This window comes from Oenanthe melanoleuca, chromosome 1, assembly GCF_029582105.1.
Source record: "Oenanthe melanoleuca isolate GR-GAL-2019-014 chromosome 1, OMel1.0, whole genome shotgun sequence".
NCBI classification, from domain to species: Eukaryota; Metazoa; Chordata; class Aves; order Passeriformes; family Muscicapidae; genus Oenanthe; species Oenanthe melanoleuca.
Window position 1 is genome coordinate 74,675,723 of NC_079333.1, and position 24,501 is coordinate 74,700,223.

General features: G+C 37.3%; 1 protein-coding gene across 1 annotated transcript in view; it reads right to left on the reverse strand.

The window, feature by feature from the left end:
• The window catches only part of NALCN (sodium leak channel, non-selective), a 222,972-nt gene that overhangs the window by 132,649 nt on the left and 65,822 nt on the right, over window positions 1–24,501 (reverse strand). The window contains exons 8-10 of the mRNA XM_056500515.1: window positions 11,855–11,997; window positions 11,632–11,736; window positions 8,888–8,974 (exon numbers count right to left, since the gene is read on the reverse strand). Coding sequence (XP_056356490.1) covers window positions 8,888–8,974; window positions 11,632–11,736; window positions 11,855–11,997 — 335 coding nt within the window. The remainder of the gene's footprint in view (window positions 1–8,887; window positions 8,975–11,631; window positions 11,737–11,854; window positions 11,998–24,501) is intronic.

Consider the following 24,501-nt stretch of genomic DNA (forward strand, 5'->3'; position numbering starts at 1 on the left):
CCACTTCCCATGGACCAGCTAGATCTGTTGAGTTTTATTAGTCTGGTCTTTGTATAATGATGCTTACTCCCACAGACCAGGGCAGGGTTTTGCTCTGTCAGGCATTGCCAATCAAAGTAGAACACTGCAATGGTGTGTGGAGCAATGCAGGTCTGGTTTTATGTCTGAACAAGCAATAATTCAGACAGAGACACCCTATAGGCTCTGTGCAGAGCCTTTGTAACTCACTTTGTCTCACACAGATGAGTGGTGGCGGCACCAAACTGCTCAGTTAGGTAAAACAAATAAGGAGGTTAACCATGTCTTTACTTCCATGGCAGCTGATCTACAAAGAGATTTTACAAAGGAGTTCCAGAATCCCACCTGGTGAGTAGTAGTCTTATTATGTCTAACGTGCTGGGTAGGTGAGTGACACTGGGCTTGCCAAGACACCCCTCTTGTCTCTCCTGGGAGCCCACCTGCCTATCCTCAGGGTGCACAGCATACAGGCAGAGCAGAACTAACATGCATGGACAGATATGGGATCTGCAAGGGACTCTTGCATACAGCAGCATAGTAGCTAAACCTAAAACAGACTAAACTGTGACAAGAGGGCAAGAAAAATGGGCACTATTATGGTGTCTTGAAGAACTTTAACTTAGTCACCTAAGTTTTCCTTCATTTTATAGAAGTGGCTGGAAGTGGCAACATGAAAAATTAGTATGGTTCCTGATTATGACACATCCTAATGCGGGACAAAGAAGCTTTTATTTTGGTATAATGGTTTTATATTTATTGCATTTCTCTTTTAAGTGTTCCCAAAGGTGCTTTGTTGTCTTTTGTTATTTGTTCTCACTGTTTCCTATGACTGGCATTGATTTAAAATATTGATTTTTTTTTTCTTACTGAAAAATAATCTTTGTGTTTTCCATTTCAACATGAACCATTTGGCACGAATGCATGCTGAGGCTCCCACATTGCCACATTATTTTGCTGTTGTTGATATTACTTTAACATATTGTAGTGTGTAAGAACTTCCTGCCTACCATGAATTACTCCTACAAGCTCAGTAGGAAGCTCTCAATTCACAAATAAAGAAAAACTGAGAACCAGTTTTCAGAAAAAAAAGGCTTTAAAAGTTCTTTGAGCATGTATTTACCCTTTAAAGGCACATTGTGTCTCTTATTTTTCTTTTCATATTAATTTTACAGGCTGCTAATGATTTGGAACTCATTTTTTCTTTTTGTCTTCCTGTCTGCAAAGATTTGTGAAGTACACATTCTCATTTAAAGCTGAACTGAAAAGAATCAACTCATATCTTCCATGAAACAGTGGTTGGTATTACTAACACCAAGTAAAGACATCTTCAGCTTTCTCAATACACAGTTTTGTAATGAACAGAAAAATTATGAACAGTTTCCCACTGTGGCTCCTGTGGGAAACCATGAGGCAGACAGCAATTCCCTGTTCATGTTAATAGTTTGGGCGAAAATGAAATGCACAGCTGAAGATGGAATGATAATTAAAAAAAGCTTTAGGACCCTGTGTCTGGTGTGTCAGCATGAATGGAAGTGGTCACGTACTAACTCTATGTGCACTCGTACTCTGACAGTAAAATCTTCAACAGATTAAAGATACTATATTCACTTTTAACCAAATGTACTTTACCTAGGAAAAAAACAGAAGGTCACAAAGCTATCATCTGAGAAAGCAAGTGACATTATTATTATTACAGCACTTTTGAGCATATGATTAGTGTCAGAAATTTAAGCATACCTTTTTGCATCAAAAAAGGTCAGCCCTTCATGATATGTATTATCTCAATTTGTTAAAGAATTCAGTAAAATTACAGAACTCTAGAGTAACTTGAAGGAGACAAAAAGATGAAACGCAATATCCAAAGGCATGAAAAAAAAAAACCATAGAGGACAGAGGAGACATGGCCAGAGAAGAAGGAATAGAGTGTTTTAGCAGTTTCATGATGGATATATTGAATATGAGAGAGACACAAAAAACAAAGCAGTACTTAGGGATTTTCACTGCAGGAATAACAGAAAAGAACACAAGTGGGTTTTCCCTTCTTCTCTTTCATTGGAAGTAATTATTGGTGAACAAGAAAAGTTGCTAGTCTATTTATATACTAATTTGACCTTCAGTGTAACTTAGTAATCAACAGCAGAACATGCACCTACTCTGTCCTATTTCCTTATTACCTACAGTGGCTTTCATTAAATTATATACGTGTATTTCTTCCAATTAACTGGGATCCTCTCTTATGGTGGAAGAAAAATCTCTTTCAGTTTGCTAAAATTAAGTTTTGATTTGAATGAGTCTATTATTTGAGTATATGAGTTTATTCAGAAGAATATTACCGATTCCAAATCCTAAACTTCTGAGCCTGAAATTTAAAAAACCCTCACCTTTATTTTATGCCCTGTTCTCATTTGGAAACTAACAAACAAACAAACTAACTAACTAACTAACTAACTAATATAGAAAGCCTAAAATTAAATCAGTTAACAGAAGCTTGGACACTTCACTTAACACGGGAACAGTACTTAAAACAAACTATATTATTTTTACTGAGATTTGGGAGCAGAGTATGCCCAATTTAATGTGAAAGTAAACTGTTAGTTTTGGTGAGGTAAAAACAGTTAAAAAATGAGGAGGAATGTAAGGCTCTGCAGAGAAACTAAACATGCTAGCAACAGAAGAACATACACAATATAGTCCAGCCATATCCCATCTTCCTATTCTCAGTTGTATATGGGGAGATAGTAAATACTGGGCATTATTAAAACAACCCAAAGAGACTTCCATTGTTTTCTACTTCTACATAGAGTATGGAAAAAAATTGTGAAAGTGTGGTGAATAGTTTAAAGGGATGGATACTCCAATATCTGGCTAATTCTCAGAAAGTGGCTGGGGATTCACCATTTGTGAATCTATTGTTAAATATGTGCTCAGTTTTAGCTTTCTGCTGTTTCAGAAGAGAAAGATAAAGCTGTTACCATCCTCTGCTGTTTGCTTGCCTCCTTTTTGCAGAGTTAACTTAACCAGAAGAGCAGCTGTAACTGAAGGGTCAAGAAGTTTACTCATGGGACACCTCCTTTCCCTGTCTTGTCTGATATATAAAGTGGAATCCACTTCAGTTTTATGTTAATAAAAGAAGTCATGAATTCAGATGGCTGAAATGATTGCAGTTCATTCAACTGGAGGAAGGAGGAGATAGGACAAATAAAATGTAAATGTAAGTGGTAAGAACCACTATCTTTTTCTGTCATGAATTAAAAAGATAATCTCATAGCACTAGAGAACAAAACATTTTGCCTGTATACTTTTTTTTTTTTTTTTGCATACTGTAATTCACATTTTTTTATTGAAAGAGACCAGAAAAACAGTAAGCTTCTCAAACACCTTGGAGCCCCTTTGTTGAATTTGAGTTGGCTTGGCAGTATTCATTTTGTACTGGGGCCCAAAACCAGACACAGTATCTGGATTCAGGCTTACCCATGCTGAGCCACAGGAGATCATTCCTTCCACACAATAACCCAGGATCCTGTTGACCTCCTCTGTTACCAGGGAAGGCTGCTGGCTCCTGTTCAGCATGCTGTCTACTGGGACTTCCAGGGCCTTTTCAGCAAAGCCCAGCCTCAGTTTATGTTGCCACAGCTGGTTCCTCCTGAAGTGCAGCCTGTCCTCAGTGAATTTAAGGTAATGTCCCTGCTGGTACTTACCCCAGGCCTGCTTACTTCCCCCTGAATACCAACTCTGCCCTTTACTGTTTCCTTCCCAATCCTGCATCATGGACAAGCATGCTGCACGTGCCCCCACAGACATTAATCTACCATTTATGGAAAATTGTCAAGGATTCTTAAATTTTGAATAGGTTTGAGGCTTGTTATTTGATACATGTAAAGTAAAGAGCATCCAGAGATCAGACAGTGTTTTTCTATCCCATTTGAAGTAGGATCATTCTTACAGAGAGCAGGGCTTTGCATTACTCCAAGCTGGGAGGAGACACAATGAGACTACCAGAACCTGCCCTTCAGTACTTCAGACTCCCTGTCACAAAAAAAGTCAACATGAAACATTTGGGATAGAGATGGACAGGCTGTTGCATGGGACAGAGTCTGAACACACACCTGCACTTACATGAGCACCAGAAAAAAAAGATATGCATTATTTTTCCCATAAAATTATTCCCAAATATTCACAGATACCATCTCGAGAAAGGCACTAGTATGTTCTCAGAAAATCAATGAATCATAGAATAGTTAAGAATGGAAGGGACTTATGGAGATCATCCAGTCCAACAGCCCTGTAAAGTCAGGGTCACCTAGAACAGTAACACAGGAATGTGTTCCTTGAGTTTTGAATGTCTCCAGAGATGGAGTCTCCACAACCACCCTGGCAGCCTGTAAAACGTGTTTCACAAGTTACCTGTTTTGCCTGTGACTTTGAGTCTCAGTCAGGAATGCTACGTAATTTATATTAGTTGTCCTGTAGACTTAAATTTTAAATTGGTTTTAATGCCTTTTAAGAGAAAAGAGGATGAGTCTGCTGGGGATGCAACACAGACTTTAAACAATTACTTATAAGATTTACTGTCAGAATCATATGTAGGGCAGAACTCTGGAGCCATATCCCGCAGCAGTCCAATGTAGCCATTAAGACCCTGCAACATCAATATGTTTAAGAAAGGCTTAAGGTTTTATTAAATAAACAAAAGCCCCCATTCTCTTCCAAATTCAGTACTATGCTTCTTTATCTTCATTTTTTCCATGTACTCCACAGTTGCCTACTGAGACAGTACTGCAGTTTTTCTGTAGCTTGTCAGGATATATACCCTAAAACAATTGAAGAATTAAAGGACATGGGGTTTAGCTAAGTTCTTTCACTCCCAAACTTATTAATAATATGTACTTTCTGCCAGAGTTAGGTTTCAAAGCTAATATCCTGTCAAAATAATTGTCAGCTTTCAAGTCTCATAGCCATCTCTTTTGTTTTGCAGATACTCTTTGCACATGTTGCCTGGAAGAAGGTAAGAAGCCATCTCAAATTTACTTACAATACAGCAAATTTGACAGCCAAATATCAAGTGCATCAAGCTTTGTCAGCCAGCCTTTGGTTTTTAATCAGCAATTGTTTGGAGTTTTTCTCCCAAATAAAATCAGGGTCAGTTCCTAAGATCCAAACACACTGAAGTATCTACTTGTAGGAATTCCTAACAAAGAGAAACGGAACATTCATGGTATAGCTGATCACCTTAAACACACAAGTTAGTATCTACCATGGCATTTGCAAGCTCTCATTTACAATTTCTCTTAGAAATTGTTCTTATTTTCTTTCACTAAGCAAGAAATGCTTGTTTTCTAATCAGCAATCTCACCAACATTTTTATGTGCAAAGCTTAAAGGCAAGCAGTTACTCACCCTAGTTAATGCAGTGGAGGAGGGAAATGTGATGGTCAGCCACAGCCTGTACATATGGCTGTAGAAATTAGCTTAAGAAGTAGAAGGTTCCCTAAATAACAGACTTTGCCAGCCCTCTGGGGATATATTTACACTGTGAGTTTGTCTTGTCCTGTTTTGTTCCCAAATCACAATTTCTCAGTGTGCCAGAACACCTCCCTAACTGTCAGCATCTTCTGGTGGGGAGCCCACAAAAATGGAGGAAGACAGGTTGAAGAAATGTACTAGGTTAAGTCTACATCTATTCTGCCCATCTGAGCTGAAGCGTGGAACAGTTTTATTCCATGCAATCAATCCTCCAATACTGCCTCCAACAGCCCTATATCTTCCCCATGAATCACACAACCCGTGTACACCAAGCTCAGGTCTTCATGCTACCAAAATCACTCAAGCAGGGACACTGAAATCCAGTTTCTCAGGACAGCTACAAAATATTTCCAAAGATGGAAACTCCACCATTTCCCTGGGCACCATTTTCCTTGCCAACACTTAGTCACCCTCAAAGTAAAAAACTGTTTCTTGGTGCTCAGAGAGAACTTCTCATTGTTTTGTGTTGTGCCCATTGCTTCTGGTCTGGTCTGTGAAAGAGGATGTCAATGCTTTTGCAGGGCACCAAGGCAGTGGAAGTTAGTTTATATATTACATTCCTGTGTCTAAATAAATGGGTAGCACAGGACAGCCCCTTCAAAATCTCTGGTCCATGTCAGGGAAATATATGAGTATGAACTGCAAGAATTGCAGAGATATCCCCAGTGCCATCAGCAGCTCATGGTTACAGTGCTTGGAACTAGACAGGTCTTTAATCTCAGATGTGTGAAATACTTCCTCCAGTTAACTTGACAAGCATTTTTCTACCAGAATTTACCCTGCAAGCCCACAAATCTCAGAAGCACATGCCTTTGAAACTGGGCAGTAGATAGGGCTTGCTGCTTTCATTTAAATCTTTGCTGAGCTGTTGTTTAAATAGTTGGTACATCTATTTAGTTTCTCTCCATAATATTATCAGCTGTTATTGCTATACCACAACCATCACACACCACCTCTGCACCCTACTAGATTCCACAGGTAGCTGAACCTATCCATGGCCATGGAAAAATGTAGCTCCACACCACCTATGACCTCTGTATTCCACACTTCTGCACTCCATCTTTGTCCTATAAGTAGGTAGAATGAATCTTTAAATGTGTGTATGGGACATGCAGACATATAAAAATATACATAAATAAAGTGTGCCTAAGAATAAATCTGAGAGCTGTACAGAAGAAGCTGGGTGATGGGAAGCCACCAGTGCTGAGTATTTTAGGGGCTCCTAGGATCTGACTGCACAGGCTAGCAGACCAGCCACCTCTCTGATATTGGACCAATACAAAACAAGAAACACTAAGAAATTATGTAACTGATTTTTATAGTAATTTCCATATGTCTTTTAAGAGAAACTGGATTGAAATTTATTGTAGTCATGCTTTATAGCTCATTACTGCTGAAGGAAGCGGCTTTCACATTCCTAGACTGCTCCCACTAATGTTCTGGCCGCTTTTTTGTGTCAGAAAAAACATTTATGCAGCTCCAGGGAGTCTGATCAATAACAAATTCACTCCTTTCCCTCTGCCAACTTTGATTCCATTCCCTGAACAAGTGCCAGCTATGCCAGCTCAGGCAAGTCATGAGGGAGAAGTAGTGCAATGAGGAAGGGTAAGACTGTCTTCTTTCTGCAATTCTCACATTATGATCTGATGCAGAACAAAAAATCCATTTCTCAGAACATTAGACCACCCTAATATATAGACCTGCAGTTAAAAAACCACAAAAAATATTACATCACATGGAATACTCTTGTTTATTAATGCAGAGCTGTCTAATGCAGGGAAGTTCCAAGTTATACAAAGCAAGTATTAGTGCTCAACTCTTATTTCTGATATCTAACAGCTAGAGTGTGCATAAGACACATAAAACATAGAACAGCAATCCTGTTTACTGCCTCCATGACGACACCACCAACTCAATACAGCTTATTTGCTGCCAGAGACAATACTGCCATGAAAGGATAAACTTCCTAATGAAAACTAGGAAACAGACTTCATATAGTTAATGGACTATTGGACTAATGTACACCTAATGGAGTTCATGTAGTTTAATGTCTTAAAGGGGCACTAAAGCACTATTTCAGAGCTTCCCCTATTTCACGAAAGGATGAAGAACAAGAAGAAAACTGCTAGCTGAGTGGCAAATATAAAATGTTGAATGCATTTATGCATTCAGGTTTATGTCTGCTGGAACATGATTTACTGTGTTCACATAATTCCTACAAGGGGCAAAAAAGCAACACCGCAAAGGCAGAGCAGGGAATTCAGACAGGATCTTAATTTTCATCAGTAGTTCTTTTCACTTTGAGTTCAGCTACATTTTATCCACATACCTGAGACTGCTGCTAGAGAACACCACAAATAATGTTCCTGTTGCTGTCAAAATCAAGAATTAATTTTGGGAAGACAAATTATCTGTTAAGACATATGCTATAATCAAATATATGGAAGTGGTTTGGCAAAGTAGAGATATTTGAGAATGAACAGCTTGTGGAGGGGATTGGAGGTGCTTGCCAGCTTGGGGTTCAGCAATGTACATACTGCCAACAAGAATATGTATTTTAGCTTACACATTAAATCAAACATAACCAAAATTGCCAGGAAATGCTATAGTAGATTTGGCTTTATATTCTGAAGTTCATTTGTTTTATCCAAAAATGACATTATTTCACTTGCAAATAAAAATTTGAGCTGCTTTTCAGTGCTCTGTTCTAAAAATGGATTAATAAAAAAATTACTTATCTTAGTCTGGATTTATTTAAACAATGATGATAGAGTTTTACAAATTAACTTATATCCAAGTAGCAATATCAAATCTGGAAGTTTCAAACATTGTATGGCTTGCTCTCTACATGGTGCTTCTCCCTTTTTTTATGAGCCTATTTTCACAAGGGAACAAGAGAAATTAGGTATTTCCGTGTTTATTATGATTAGTCATGCTTCTTGGCATATGTTATTGTATTTTGCATTTAATAAATAAGCATTTATGTTGCAAATATCCTAGGAATGGAATATATTTGTATATAAATTCTGAGAGATAGAACATGATAACTATTTTATTTTATATCTTATTTAAGATTTATATACAAATCTTAAATCTTTCTCTCATAAGCACACAAAACAGAACCTTTTCAGGAAGGATTTTTCTAATCTTCTCCCTTTGGGTGTGGTACGTCTTTATTTGTTGATCTGTGGTCTGTGATTTTCAAGAACAAGTCTATACTGCAAAAAGCAATGGATTAAAAAAAAATGCCTAAAACTATTGTAGCTATTTCTCATCATAATTTCCTTATGGCAACATTTGAGTGATGCTGGTTACACACACTGATTTATTAAAAAGCAATGTCATACCTGTAGACATGCGGGAGCTCTGCCTTGGGGTTTATTCACATCAACAGCTACGAGCTGCCAACCTCCAGCAGCATCTTCATGAAACATCTTGAAAGGGAAGAATGTTGTCAGAAATGTTTTATGTGGCAATAAAAGTGAGATCTAATACATTCCCCTTAAGGAGCAGCATACATTTTCATGATAGCTAGTTTAAAATAACAGAGGAATGATTCTTTCTGCTACAGGAAAAAAGCAACATGTTTTTTCCAACATTAATTGTCTGAATTTTACTCAGATAACATTGAACACAATGTGTCTCTACTAGTCTTAATATAGAAAACAATTTAGTTCATTTTTGACCAGCATTATTAGATCATGGTATCTGTTCAGAATAATTTCCTGACTAAGGTAAGCTTATCCTAAGAAAATAAAAATACATTGTGACCACATAAATAAGCTTCACGGTGCATTTGGCAATAGCAGAAAATCTTATCTTTTTTACTGGCAAAATTATTTTACTGCAAGGACCATTTTATTTTTGTTGCACTGAAGCATATCAAGAATAGCTGGACAGTCCTTATATATTGTTTCACAGAGCTTACAACTACTGTAAATAGCTGAATATTTCCACGCTCTAATGATGGCAATGGAAAAGGCTCTCTTGACCACATTGGTATTCACATTTTATCAATAGCCTCTGGAAGAGTAGACATAGGCATTCTGTTTTTTTGGGTTTTTTCCACAGAAATTAGGACACAAAATGATGCAGACTGCTGGACATAAGGAACAGTGAGACACCACGCCTGAAAGTGATTAACACTGTCCTTGAAAATGTCCTTGAAAGAAAATGAATGGTTCCAGCATTTTGAGTTGCCACCTGCATACACTATGTAATGAAGTGTGGCAAAGTTCCCACCTCACTCCTACCTTTTCCTTGACACCCAGCACTCAAACGAGTCACCTCAAGAACACAGCCACAGGAGTGTGGTTAAAGCTTAAAAGTCATCCTGAGAGAAGTGCTCATTAGACTGGGGACAGTGTCACCCAAATATGGTTGTAATTCTTCCAAGTCTTTATTTAGCATCTCTGCACTGGTAAGAGTTGCCAATTAAGATCAGCACAGTTACTCTTTTTTTTTAACATGCTTTAAAGTACAGTACTAAAGTCCTTTAGAAGAACCTCCTTTTATCGTCTTCTAGAGACACCTTCCTAGACTTCGACTCCTAGACACTCATTTACTTTTCTATAGGAATAAGTTTGGGGAACAGCTCATGCATGAAGTGGGAAAATTAAGGCATATAACTCAAGGCTACTTCATGCACAAAACAAGCACAGGTTTTAACTTTTGTCTGGTGCTTTGAACAAGAAATCCTGCAAGATATTTTCTGTCCTTCTTAATACAGAAAAAGATAAATAACTGTTGCAGTTTGGTAACCGGGACTCTCGATATCGCATTATGTCACTGACTTGAGGAACGAAGCAGCCATTTAAACCACCTGCTTGTCTGCAGCCAGCAAGCTATTTTTAATCAGTGTCATGCAGATTATATGCAACATGTTCATGTTCTTTGGCATGATGACATTATTTTGGATATTTTAAATTTCTTAATGTTGGCTGCTTCTTGTGTTTTCCTACACTGAACTCTCTGTTCCATCTTCTAGTTCAGAATTTGTTGGATAAGCCTATATGGCTCAGGATTTGTCCTATGAACATAAAGTTCCCAGACTAAGCATATGTCATGTAGAAAAATCCCCTTTTCCAGATTTTAAATTGATATCGCAAAGTCTGCTTTGACAAAGACACATATAGAATAGAAATGATTGCCACAAAGTCTATTTGAGGCAAAAAATGCAGCAACTGGCAGAAAAGGACTAGATTTACATATGGATTACAGGAATAAAAAAAAGAATATATAAATATTCAATAATTAATTCTGAAAACTTAAAACTTTTGGCTTAGGAAAATAATCTCCAGCTATATGGTTAGAAAGAAAATTCCGTCATGGGTATGTTTCTCATATCCGTCCACGAGCTTTTTACAGGCAATTGGTACTAGTTCTTCTCAGAGATGGCAACCTGCACAAGCCTGGAAATGCCTGCCCATCTGGAACACATAATCTGATTGTTAAAATAATGAGTGAGAGAATTTAAATCTCAACACAGTAGCTCTTCTTTTCACACTGGGTTCTTTCCCACTACCCAACCCACCCTTCCTCCAGCCTCTTCTTACTCGTTATTTCTACGTAGGGTCTCACTTTCTGTGGCTGCCCCAGCTGTGAACATGGCTCTTGCCTCTACAACCTATTCTTCCTTGGTCTCAACACGTCCTTCTCAGTTCCAAGACCAGCTTCCCCAAACACTTCAGCTACGTTCAGATCCCTCTTCTTCCAGCTACAGCTTTGGGATTTCAGCTCTTATTTCTTAGCATAGGAAGTGATATCCAGTAGCAACTCTGACTTCAAACCCACCGAAGACATGATTAAAAAAGCATTATTATGCTTTGTTAAAAATAATACAAACACAGCAATAGCATATCTAGCCATATAGATAACCATATTACAGTCTTCTCTATTATTCGTTTCTAAGAAAGATTGGTTAGATAACGCGACCAAGAATTTAATTGTTTATGAAAATTCATCTATCAGATTTAGAGTATAGGTAGTAACATGCAAAGTCAAATGTATCACATATGACAGGAATTTTTTGCTTATTATTAATTCATAAACTAAACCAAATTAAATCCCCAAAGAATCTCAAGTGCTTCACCTGAGTGGTGGCAGTTGAAGTAGTACTGCTTCTGGATCCCCACATCTGCTGGAACTGCACTCTAATTTCTGCAAACGTTTCAATGATGACTGCAATAAAAACATTCTGGAGAAAGAAAAAGAAAGAATGGCTGACACATAGCTCAGCAAGCAGAAAAGAGAAGAAATTAATTCTTATATGATCTATATTTCATACTAATTTAAAAAGACATATTTTTCAGTACCTTAACAAGCCAGGCCAGAAAGAAAATTAAGGTGATGAAATAGAAATATGAACGCCATCGGGGAAAACTGTCGATTGCTCGGTACATAAGGAACACCCAGCCTTCCTGAGAGGCAGCTTCATAAACAGTAAATATGCTGGTGCCTGTCAGAGGAAAAAATGAAAATGTTTGGCATTAAACCTCTCTGAAAGTTTTCAGTATCAGCAAACAACAAACTTTTATCTATCCTATTTTTGTTTTTTCTAAAGGGTGTCAGCTCTCCTCCTTCAAAGAGAAGATTTTCAGGTGAATTTCCACATTTCTTCCTTTTGCAATTGAATATACATTGGTCTTGTATCAAATCAGACTGATTCCCTTCCCTCCCTGGACAGACATGTATAATCCCTTAGAAGGGTTCACTGGCAGTATGCAAATGCCTCCAAAGGCAGAATTTCTCCCATCATTTGCATTCAGCAGCATCCCTGAAAAAAGATGGATTTAATAAGGATCAACACTCAGCAGGTTAAAGAAATCACTTTTAATATCAGGAACACTGAGCAAGCAGCAATACACCAAGAAGGTGCCTAGCAAGCACAGGTAAGCATCTACAGCAAGCTACTGAACTGTTCTGAAATTGAGGTAGTAGCTGCATTAACATGCATATGCTGCCTTAAAAAAGCATTTTTAAGTTGATCTTGCTATATCACTCTGAGGGGGATGGAGAGAAGATGAAAGGAGAGTTACAAGAGACCTTTTTGTGCAGAAACCACTTTTTAATAACATCTGTAACACTGCTCTAATGTCTGAGTGATAATATGCTTTAGCCAGTTTGGCCTTCCTCCTTATCTCTGCAATGAAAGCTTCAAAATATAGACTGGTTATGGCTTGTAAGTCATTCTTGTTTAAAGCAAATTTTTGTTCCAAGAAGAAACACAATTAAACTGTGAAATTAAACTGTGAAATCTCACAAACTGCTGTGAAATCACAGAATTGTCCTACAGCCACCCGCTAGCTCTGCCCACTATTGCTTCATTTCATGGAATGTCTTCAATAAAAGAGAGGGAGCAGGAGGAGCACTGCCTTAGCAAAACACAGCAGCTGCTAGCAACATAAAGATAGAAAGCTGACTATCTGATCATTTTCACAGAGAAAGAATTGGTTCTGGACAGAAATTCCTGAGTCCAGGAGTTTCCCAAAAAATCACACCATACTATAAGGAGCTCTGTGATGTTGGTTTTTTTTCTCTTGAATTTGCAACAAAAATATCCTTCTGTCTGCTAAAAGGGATGGGAGGAATCTGGAACCAGCTTTGTCTCAGGGTGTCCCTTCTGCAGATAAATCTTCACTGATGAGAGGAGAGAGGAAAAATTTGAATTTTTTCTGTATAACACCTACTTTTGATAGGTAGCTGTAAAATGTTTAAGATGGGCCTGGTGGGTAGGCAAGACTGTTAGTTTTTTAGTTATTGGATTCCTTTCTTTTTACTGCATGTAGCTCTCAGGACCAAGAGAAAGAAATGCAAATAAAAGGAAAGCAAAAGCATTCAAGCATAGAAAGCAAAACCCTTTCTATTTCTTTAGAAGAAAAAGTGGTCTATATCAATTCTGAAATATTCATCAGTGATTACTTCATGAGTATTTTACATTTCAAAAATTCAAAAAGTAATGCTTCAATTGTCTAATAATATACTGTTGCTGAACTGATTAAATTATTGAACAAAACAGTGCTGTTGAGGACAGGCAGAGATTAAGGAAAAAAAAAGGAATCTATTAAAAGTTGCTGGCTAGGAAACTGTCATTAGTCATTACCAATGGGAAAGTCACAGTGAAGATAAGTAAAATAGAGGGGATGTCATGCAAAGTATTTATAACACATCACTGGGCCATCTGCCACACTAAAGCAATACTGTGAATGGACAAAAATGTGACTCTAAAGTGAAAATGTTTCTACAGCGTATAACTGGTAGAGGTGTTCTTAAGGCTATTAGAAAGCAATCCCTCTTAAGAATATACATTCTTTCTTAACATATGTGACTAGAAAGGAATAAAACATTTATTACTGATGTCAGGAACTATGCTGTTCACTATCTTTGGAAATTCTCTTTTATACAGAATAAGGGATACAGAATAAGGGATGTAACACCGTGAAATGTTTTGTCTTAAAAAAAAGAAAAAGTAATTCTTAGTTAACATCTACATTACTGCATGTTTTTACACTTTTGTTTTTTCTGATTATTTCTTTAATTTTGGACTACATCTTCCTAAAGCCAATGAGTAAGTTATTAAAAGACTCTCCTCTCACAGCAACATACTCTGTTTTTCTCACCATGTTCAAAGCCATATGGAGGGTGAGAAAGTATGAAAATTTTAAACGATGGTAGGATACATCCCAAAAAACCAGGCATGGGAATGCTGCCATAAATGAAACCTAACATATGCCCCTCAGATCAAATGGCAAATTTATTGTTTTCCACAGATGTCTGTATTCTATCAGTGACATAGTGTCTTTTCCTACTAGTTCAAAGGGCTTAGGTAATGACAGCTAGTGCTAAGAGTCTCGTGGTTAGGGCATATGAGAACACAGATCCCTCAGCAGCAGGAATATGGGTGTCACAGGGAATGAGAACTTGCAGGGCCTGGCTATTCAATACACAACAAGCCCTTCTACTTCACAACACAGTAACCTCTTGTCAAAGTCCTGAATCATTATTAGGATTATGATTTATGCAATATAACTGCAGACATCAGTGAGACTTTTCAGCCATGAAAAAACTTTGAATCATGAGGAGAGTTAAACACATGGTTTTTATGACACTGCTCATCAGCTTAAGCATGTTGACATGGGCAACTTGCTGAATTTGAGATACAAAAATATCTAGCAAATATCTATTATAATTTTTCTATTTATTTCACTAAATGGTTAAACCTTGATGGCATTCAATATTAATTGGAGAGGAATTTCTTGACAACAAAAGCGGTAAAATAAAGTAACATGCATTGAAGTTTTTGTTGTTTTGTTTGAACCTGTCTAATAAACTTCATTTTAATGTTGTGATAAAACAATTCCTTAAAACACAATAATAGTTTAACAAAAAAAAAAAAAAAAAAAAAAAAAAAAAAAGAAGTAAAACACTTCTCATTAGAGTTTAAAACTCAAATCAACATCATAACCTGTATCAATCTCAAATGACTAATTTTATCTAAGCAAGAAACACTTCTACCTTTGGAAATGCTTTACAGCTATAACATGGTTAATATTAAAAAAATGTTCAGAAAATGAAATACTTAGTAAAATACAGAGAAAGAGATTGAATCTTGCTCAATTTATGTGACATTTTCACTTGCTCCATACTGTTTAGAAGAAAAGACAGCAATCAGAGACAAACTGTATCTTTACTGATATTGTATGTTTAGTATATGGGCATTCAGCACCAAAGTGCAGGGCATTTATTTCTTCTTCAATACATAGGCCTTTCAGATCTAGAAAATGGGAACACTTGTCTGAAGGGACTTGGAGAAAATAGTTGCTTTAACACCTAAATCATTTCAATAAAAGAAAATTCTAATGGTATCCATTCCTGATCAGGAAGCAAGGTAACTGCCTTTCATGCTCTACAGATGAATAGAGCATGAATGAATGAATACCAGGGAAACAAAAAGAATTAGAAGAGCCAGGGAAAAAGGTGTTGATTTTTCTTAGGGGAGTAAAGTCACCTATCCTGACAAAACTTTATATTTTAAATAACTGAGGAATATAGAAAGTGTGTATTTTTTTTAAGGGGCTCAAAATCAACAGGAAAATAGTATTACTATGCAGGGATGGTCTTTAACCATCTGTATTTTATATTTATGCACATTTTGTAAATACTCAAGATTTTCTGCTTGTTTCTGTGACTGACACCACCATATTCTTTGACATAATCTCTTTCTATAACCAGCCCATTCTGCAAACAGACATCATGAGAAAGGGAGTGTACTGAATAACGCTGTAGTTTTATAATAGCAGAATTAAAGGAGCAGAGCTAAAGGTCACATTGAAGATTCACTGAGTCTGGAAACAGAACCCTTTCCTCCTAACTCAATGATGCATTCTTGCTTCTTGATTCAAAAGCTCATATTATCTGAGGAAGAGAATGTATGGTGCTGAGTGGTCTTTCATTAATTAATATCTTTGTGTTATGTGTAGCTATTCCAAGTGAGCAAAAACTGAAAACTAAGCTTAGATATGTATCAACACCAACAATTTCTGCATGTCGAGTTTATGTTTACTGACTACATTGGCTTACCATATTAGGATTCTCTCAGTTTTCTTGTGACTGCTGTGAAGCTGCTGAGAAAGAAAATCTACAGGAGGGCCACTTAATCTAAAACAAACCCAAAAAGTTTGCTTTTTTAATTTCTTGTTTTTCTTTATAATCAGGACATACTCAGGCAAGTTAAAATCCATGCGTTGTTATAAAATCTCAAAGCACTACCCATTTCCACGTGCGAAACGCACAGGTGCCAGGCAGCGGCACGCTCCTATCCCTTCCTTTCCAGCAGCCGCTAGATGGGGGCCGTGCTCCTCGGGCACATCTGGAACATCAGGCGGCGGCGGCGGAGCGCCCGCCCCGGGGAGCACAGACTGTGACAACCTCTCGCTGCGCCGGCAAAAGGATTGATTCTCCTATTTGCCGGCAAAACGAAGTCGCCTTCTGGCAGGTGCTGCTGTGTCATTTCACTCTGTTGTGCTGCACGCTGAAAGGCAGCCTTCCTTACCACGGCTCTGTGAGTGATTGCCCATAAAGTAATGACCTCTTCCTAAGCTATGGAAATGTTACCATGCCTGTTTCTGTCCCTGCTTACTTTCACTCATAAAATCACAAACCTGCATATTTCTGCAGGGCATGGGTATTTCAATTGACCAGTCAGCTTTTTATTTCTCTTATCTTTCATTTTTAAGGTATTTGTAAAGCACTGCATGCGGTCAGGGTTTTATATTATTGTTTCACTAGAAAGGATTAAAAATTGTTCAGAAATGCAAGGACAAAGTTGTTAACACCTCTGGGAAGCAGCTGGGAGACAGGACTGCAATCAACTAAAAGATCAAATCCTGAATGGTTTCATGGGGTTTCTTGCTCGTCCCTGAGTGAGCAATCTATTTTACTTTCCCAAACCAACTCTCACCAGCCAGTTTCCCAGCCAGCAGAAATTAGGAGAAAAAGGAAAGAAAAACCTCAAAACATGTCAATGCTCTGCTCCTCTGTTGAAACCTCAACCCCTCGTGCCATTTTCCTGTTACTGAGCTGCTGAAAAACTGATTTACAACAGCAGAAAAACCCCACACTGCCAGTCTGGACACAGTCTTTTAATCCTTTTTAATTTAGTGACTTAAATCATACAGTAATAATGTGTCACTGATTCTTCATTTTGAAAATTCATTTGCTTATGAGAAGATGAAGCTTTTAGGTATGAGAAAAGACTATAAACAGAGACTGTACAGACAAAAACACCAATATGGAGATAAAGAAACATTGCAAAATGATCAATTCAATCTGATCTACAGACTTAGCAATGAAAAGACAGTCAATCAACTTTGGAAAAAAAATGGACTTATCTGCACTGTTTGCAAGTATTTTAGAAATGCATTCAATATTCAGAAGAGTCAGCTTACCAATACGAATGCAGGAATGCTGGCCACAAGTATTAACTGCACAGGGTTAAACAGGAGTGTGCTCTGTGTAAAGAAATCCATGCTTGGTTGTACCATTAATGTCTTACGTGTGATAGTACTTAAGCTCCCTGGTGTAGTATTTTATGCTTTGAAAAGAGAAATCTGCATCACATTTTTTTTAACAAGCTCAAGGTGTAAAGAAAGATGAACATTCTTCAGAATGACTTTATGTGTGATTTGTTTATGGACATTTAGCCAGAATAGCATTTATATCTGCTTTTCTTCAATAATTTTTTGATTACAATGGCTATAGATTCACAAATAACTTAACAAATAGGGATCCAAAATGTCAACAGAGCTCATAAGCTAACTTTTATGTGCAGAAATACTGTCTGTTTTTTTGGCAATTACACAGCTATAGGGCTAATATACTGTCTGTCTTATAATCACTTTTGTGAGTGTGGGGAGGCAACTTTACAAATTTAGTGGCAGCTGATGAGAATCAAGTAAATGCTGAGCTGCAGCATGCAAGGCTAGCTGGAAGCTGCAGCACAGTCAAGCCTCCCACCTCTCCTTCACTCTAGAGAGTGTTTTTAAGGACACAATTTTTCTCAGATCTCTGGGGTCTCATCATCAACAGAATGGGCAGAGCTTCACGCTGAAGCCTAGAAGTAGGACACTGCCAAAACTGTGCTTTTCCTTATCAAACTGTAAAAAAACTCTTCAGATTTAGAAACCAAGAATACAGAAATGCCTAGGCCTTGGCTTTAAGAGTGATGAAGATGGGCCAGCCACCACCTCAGGCTTTACAATGAAACGCCTCTGATTCAATTTACAGTCATACTAGATTCATGCCTTTTACAGTAAATGTTATGACAAAACTGTATAACATTAAAAAGTTCAATGGAGGAATCTCTATAATTTAATAACTTATTCCTTTGAAAATGAACTTTTTATAGGACTATTACTTCTTTTAAAATGCATTACATATGCCAACGCATTTATACAGTAAAAGCGGCAGCTCAGAAATAAATTTTTAGAAATTCCCCAAAATTGTTACGTTACAAATTTAATGAACACTTTAAGGGTTATCATATTAAAGAGAAAAGTTTAAGGCAGAATTCTTAGTACAGACATTATTGGGATTGTCATTCAGTCAAATGCTGGGAATGACTATTAAAAACAAGGAAGTGATGGATTACTTTGTTAGAGAGAAAACAAACTATGCAAAATTCCTTGACATAAAGCATGTAAATTCAGCACTGAATTTTATACACTGTTAATCAAGACTATTCACTTGTTGCATTAGCTTTCCCAATAGTGACAGACAGAGCAATCTAATTAATTTAAGTGCAATCATGAAAGAGCAAAGCTGCTTGGGCCTAAAGCTCTTTTTCAGTTTCATTTGGTTCCTCTGGGCACCACCTGTGAATTACAGGATGTACTTGCTCTCTTAAAATGAAGAGGTCAGCCCCTTTCTCTGGAATGGGTAATATTTTCAAAAGCAGTTGCACGAGATTTTACCACAATCAGTGGTAAAACTGCTGCCATCTTAAGTAAGATGCTTTTAAAAATCCCCCCCAAAGACTTATATTTTGATTTGCTTCAGCTATAGTGCATATCTGAACAAGACTTATTCTTGTATAGACGTTTTACTAAAGGGCAACAGTAGAAAATCCCAACTACCAAGACCAGCTGAGTATTCAGTGAACAGAAATAAGACAGTAACAGCACTTAGATCAATGCATTTCTCTAAGAAAAAATAACAGACACTAAGCTGGTAAAGTAGACATTATAAAAAATGATACATGTTAGAAATCTCCTTAGCCTCCACACATCTGAATAACAGCAGCAAATATAAAGTGTCAAATGCATCTTAAGAGACTAATCCAACCGAAGAGACAATTACTTCACTTCTTAAATGGAAGGAAGGAGCTCTATGATTGACTGTTTCAAGAAAACCCAAATGACACTTACTCAATGACTTGTTTATCTATTAGTAAGTACTCCCTGGTGCTTTTTACATGCCACTAGAAGGAAAATAATTCACCTACTTTGTTGCTGTGAGGGAGTGGTTTGCCCACTATCCTAATATGTGCAGTTAGAGAGTGTGGAGACACAGAGAAGTGGTTTATTGAGCCAACAGTGCACTGAATCCCACAGCACCTTTATGAGATAAGCATATTGTCCTGGTTCAGAGATGGCTGTATTAAGTTAGGGACTCTGAGACTCTCAAGCAGTGACACAATCAATGTCTAAGATGAAACTAGCCTAAAGATTTCTGGTTTTAAAAGAAGTCAGTGACAAAAGAGAAAAGAACCTGACTTTTTTTTAAAATAAAAAAACCCATATGTGGATGTCAGCAAAAAGACATCAACATTTTTTCCTTTCCTTAAGAAAACAAAATACTAAATTGAAAAGAAAAGTAATTCTTGTAACATCTGACTTCTTTTATTCTGGACTGTCTTAAAGAAAATGTTTGCATGACCAGAGATCTACCGATTATCAAAAGAATTCTTGGAAGACTAGCACTAATAGACTAAAGCAGCTGGCAGGTTTATTAGGAGATGAAAATCAAAACCTTTGGCAAGAAAAGCTGTATAAACTGCTATGTACTTCTTGGGAGAGAAAATTTCCAAGGTTTCAATACACACTGTTTAAATCTTATTTTCAGTATTATCTGCTTCTGCAGAACTCCTTTCTGATCTTTATGCACTACTGAAAATAATCCTACACACCCATAACAGAAATTTCTTGGATTTCTCACTGTCAAATCAATGTGGTTTTTTTTTCCTCAGATAGGCCTTTTTCTTTTTTTCTCAGCATCAAGTTTATCTACAAAATGTTTATTCTTCGAGTAGGTGTGTGTCAGCTCTGTGTTTTGACTCAAAGATGCATTAATTTCCTGTAGACCAATGATATTTAACGTATTTTTTTCTTCAAAGCTTTTTGCTAAAGTGGAAAATGCAGCATTTTGTACTGAGACACACGAACATGTGATTTGAAATAAAAAAAGGGCTGTGTATGAAAAAAAGAAGTTTTGGCATTGCTCAGTGAGGCAGTTTCACAAGAAATACACATCAGACCTACTCCAAGCAACTTTTTATCAAAGGATGAGCTAAAGAGACCTCATTTTCAATATGGAAATAATTTTCAGTGGGTGAAATAAAATCAGAGCTTTTAGATCTGAAGGTGCAAACAAGTGCTATGCATTAATTCAGGCTTGACTTTCTGTATGCCATTTACTTCACAGTGACTACCTCTTTGTCTACTCTTCAATTAAAAAAAAAACAAACAACCCTGGAAGTCTATCTACTCTCTTCACTGAATTCAAAGGCACCTCTAAAAGCATACATAAGGATATTTACTGCTGGACATTATAAACACTTTGTTATCCTCAGTCATGTGTCTGCAAATCCTACCATGGATTGGGTTGAGATTTTGTGTTGTTACATTAGGGCCCCATGTTTTCCATAACAAGAAAAAAATCCTGATCCTAGTTTGCCAGTACATTTCTGCAATATTTTGGATAAGGAATCATGTCCTGAATTTGTAAATCGCACTGGCCAAAGTCAGACATGTGAGCTGATGTTCAGATAGCTGGATATAGTCATATTCTTTGAGACATGAAAGGACACAAATTAAAAATTGTCGACCTTGGTCTAAATGCTAGTGCTTAAAGCAAAAGAGGAATTTATAATTCCTTTAGTAGAAACAGAGTTAAATATATGATTCTGAGATTCTACCATTTAAGTCCCCACAAAACATAAAAAATCCTAGGAAAACAGTATATTTGATCAACATGGTGTTTTCAAAACACTTATTAAATTACCTGCCACAAAAAAACCCCAGAGATTAATACTATGAGATGCAGTAATGAGAAAAAAGCACAACTATTTCCAGACCCATAAATATGACAGTCTCTCAGAAACAGGCTTCCTAAATGAAGACAAATGCAACAGGAGTACCTCAAAGAAACATCTGCTTCCAAAAGTGACCATCAGGCAGATCTCTGGTACCTGGGTACTTAAACCCTTTCAAGTCACTTTTCTAAGAAGCTTGTAAAAGTATCAGCTAAATGCTGTTAGTAGGATTCATGTGCTCAAGTCAAAGATAACTATAATAGAGCAAAAACAACTGCTAGCAGACAATAGCCAGCACTGGAATAACCAAGAGTTTGTATCCTTGGATCTCTTTAAGAACACACCAGCTAAGCATCTATAAGAAATAAGATAGGAACGGGTGACTCAGTCCTGGAGTGGCCTGGCAATCAGCTTGACCTTCAAATATATATATTTTTTAGATTCATACTAATTTTCTCAAATTTTACAATAAATAATTCTCTAAAGCCAGTGCATCAACTTATCTTTGCTAGTTATTAAAACAAAAAATATAATAACATAGATAAAGTAATCTGTATGTGCTTAGGCTGCACAGACACTACAAAGGAATGAAGATCAAAGTTTATTTTTCTTCTACAAAGGAAGCATTCAGTTAGGTTGTGGTCCTAACTTCTGTAAAGTAAGAGATGTAAAAAACTACTGAGAATAAATAAATGTCACGCAGGACATGATTTGATAATAAATTAACTCTGTAAGGCTCTGACTACTGTGTTAAAATCACCACAGCCATATGACACAAAGTACTGATTTGATGTAAGCTGACTGTGCCCCTTAAAATCACCCTTTTCTTGAGGGCTTCATTTTGTAATGAATAGTTGAACACAAGTCTGCAACTTGCACCAGAGCAGGTCTGCTCTTCTACTTCCAGCATAAAGTTGTCCCAAAGGCAATAAGCTGGTATAATTTCAGCATTCTGTGCCACCCTTAGTGACACTGACAGTAACACATCCATGTATCCTGCCTCATCCTAAGCAATTGCTACTTGGGTCTCATCCCGTGTCAAACCACAGCCTGAGGCTACGGCAAAGTCACTTTCCTGCAGGCATTTAAGGAGTGAAACACTGTAGCTCCATCTCCCTGACCTTATCTTCGGATAGATGTGCCTGCACCAAGTCTGGCTCCCTCCAACCCCAGCACACACGTTCAGTACTTTCCAAATAGGCTCACATCCTTAGCACCTTCCACTGGCTGACATTTCCACATGCCATACATTCCTTCTATACTGGGTTATGAAATCACATCCCTGGTAGGCTGTAACAGTGGGATGTGACCCAATGCTCACGGAAACTTTGGACTGAAAAGTCTTATAGTTTTGATCTATGTTTTAGGGTCACAGGGGTGACTCATGGGGTCAGTGGAGATCAAAACCAACTCCTGTACATATGGATATCAACTGTTCAGCTCTAGAGTGGACCAGCTTGAGCACTGTAAACACCTGTCAGTCCATATCACATTGTTCACAGACCAAAGAACAATGCCAAGTAGATGATTTTATTGATGGAAATCCTGTCCCTGACACAGCTCCACAGCTCATGTTTCCATAGGATAAAGCTCAGCAGCATTATGCCTCCAAAAGATACATGGCAAAATATCAAAGTGTGAATATAACCAATGGCAGTATGAAGTTCCCAAGTTCAGCCGGCCAAAAAATAGAACAAATAGAGGGCAAAATAGCACTAGGTACTTGTCTCTGGCCATAAAGAAAGGCAAAGGATAATACAGGCATTGAAACAAGAAGGCATGAAATTGAGGTAGGCTGAATTTAGGTATTTTCTAATCATCAGAGAAATATTGTCCTGAAAGAGTTTTTAATCTTGTTTTGCCTCTTACTGTATTTGCCTCTTAAGTCGGGACTTCACACTTTCAAGGAGAATGGATATGACACAGTTGCCTATGGTCACAAGAAGGAGTAGACAAAAGCATCACCAAGGTTCTTACCAGATGAAAAACAAGATTTCATCTGTAAATGTGATGATTTAGGCCATGAACAAACCAAACCCTTCTAAGTTCAATAGAGCCCAATTGTTTCAAATAACACAGGCTGAATCCTCAATTAGAAAATAGTGCAAAAATAAAATTTCATTTTCATTGGCTTCCTGACAGAGAAGATTTCTAAGAATGCTTCTAATGAAGTTATGCAGGAAGGATTAACACTGTCTTCTGTGCAGGAAGGACTCAGCAATATTGCTGAACATCTGGGGAGAGCAATTCTTTCGTACAGTGTCTGGTTTTTTTACAAAGTTTCTGCTTACACTGAACTGCACTGAAGTTCTCCTGTGAAAACTCAGTTCCTGAGTTGCACCTTCCCCCTTGTGCCTGAGGACACTGTGGATACAGGTGTACTTGTGAATCTGTCTGTGGAAAATGAATTGCATATAAAACTAATATCTCTATACTTTGGTCAAAAATGTTCACCACAAAAGCTCTGACACTCTAAAAGCTGCTGTCAGCATAGTAGGTCAAATCTATTTATAATTATAATATTTAACTGAAATAAAAGACTACTTGAGGACTGAGGGAACCAAGGATGCATTTAGAAGGAAGGGAGGAAAATAAAGAAAAAGAGGTCACAGCTCTTGGAGATGTCTTAGAGTCCACAGGTCCATGAAAGCATGAGTTATGGATTTCATAGCATTTCTAAGGAATGAATGAAAATAAAATCAGAAAGCATCTGGAGCAAGAAATACTGATAGAGACTTGCATGTCTGGTATACCATAAAGCATCATATCTGACAAATTCAGTAATGTATTTGAGCAGAGAATAGAAACAGACAGATATGAAGTAACTAAAAGAGTTTCTTTCACTTAAATTTAAGACACCTGTAAAACTGCTGTAGAAAACAGGTTAATTTGAGTAAGTGCACAGTAGAAGAAGCATTCTTCAGTGGATAAAATGACCAGGTAAAATCCTGTAAAGACTAACATGATTTTGAAATAACGATACAGACATCTATTAAATTAATTCTACAACCTTCCCAGAGCAACTATTCAAAACCAATATTTGCCTGTGACACTCCAAAATCTCTTCAGAATTTCTCTTAATGCTCAAAAGCCTGCAGTCAATATTCTCAGCTATTTCCAGAGCATTTACCATCTTGCTTTGTAAATTTCAGT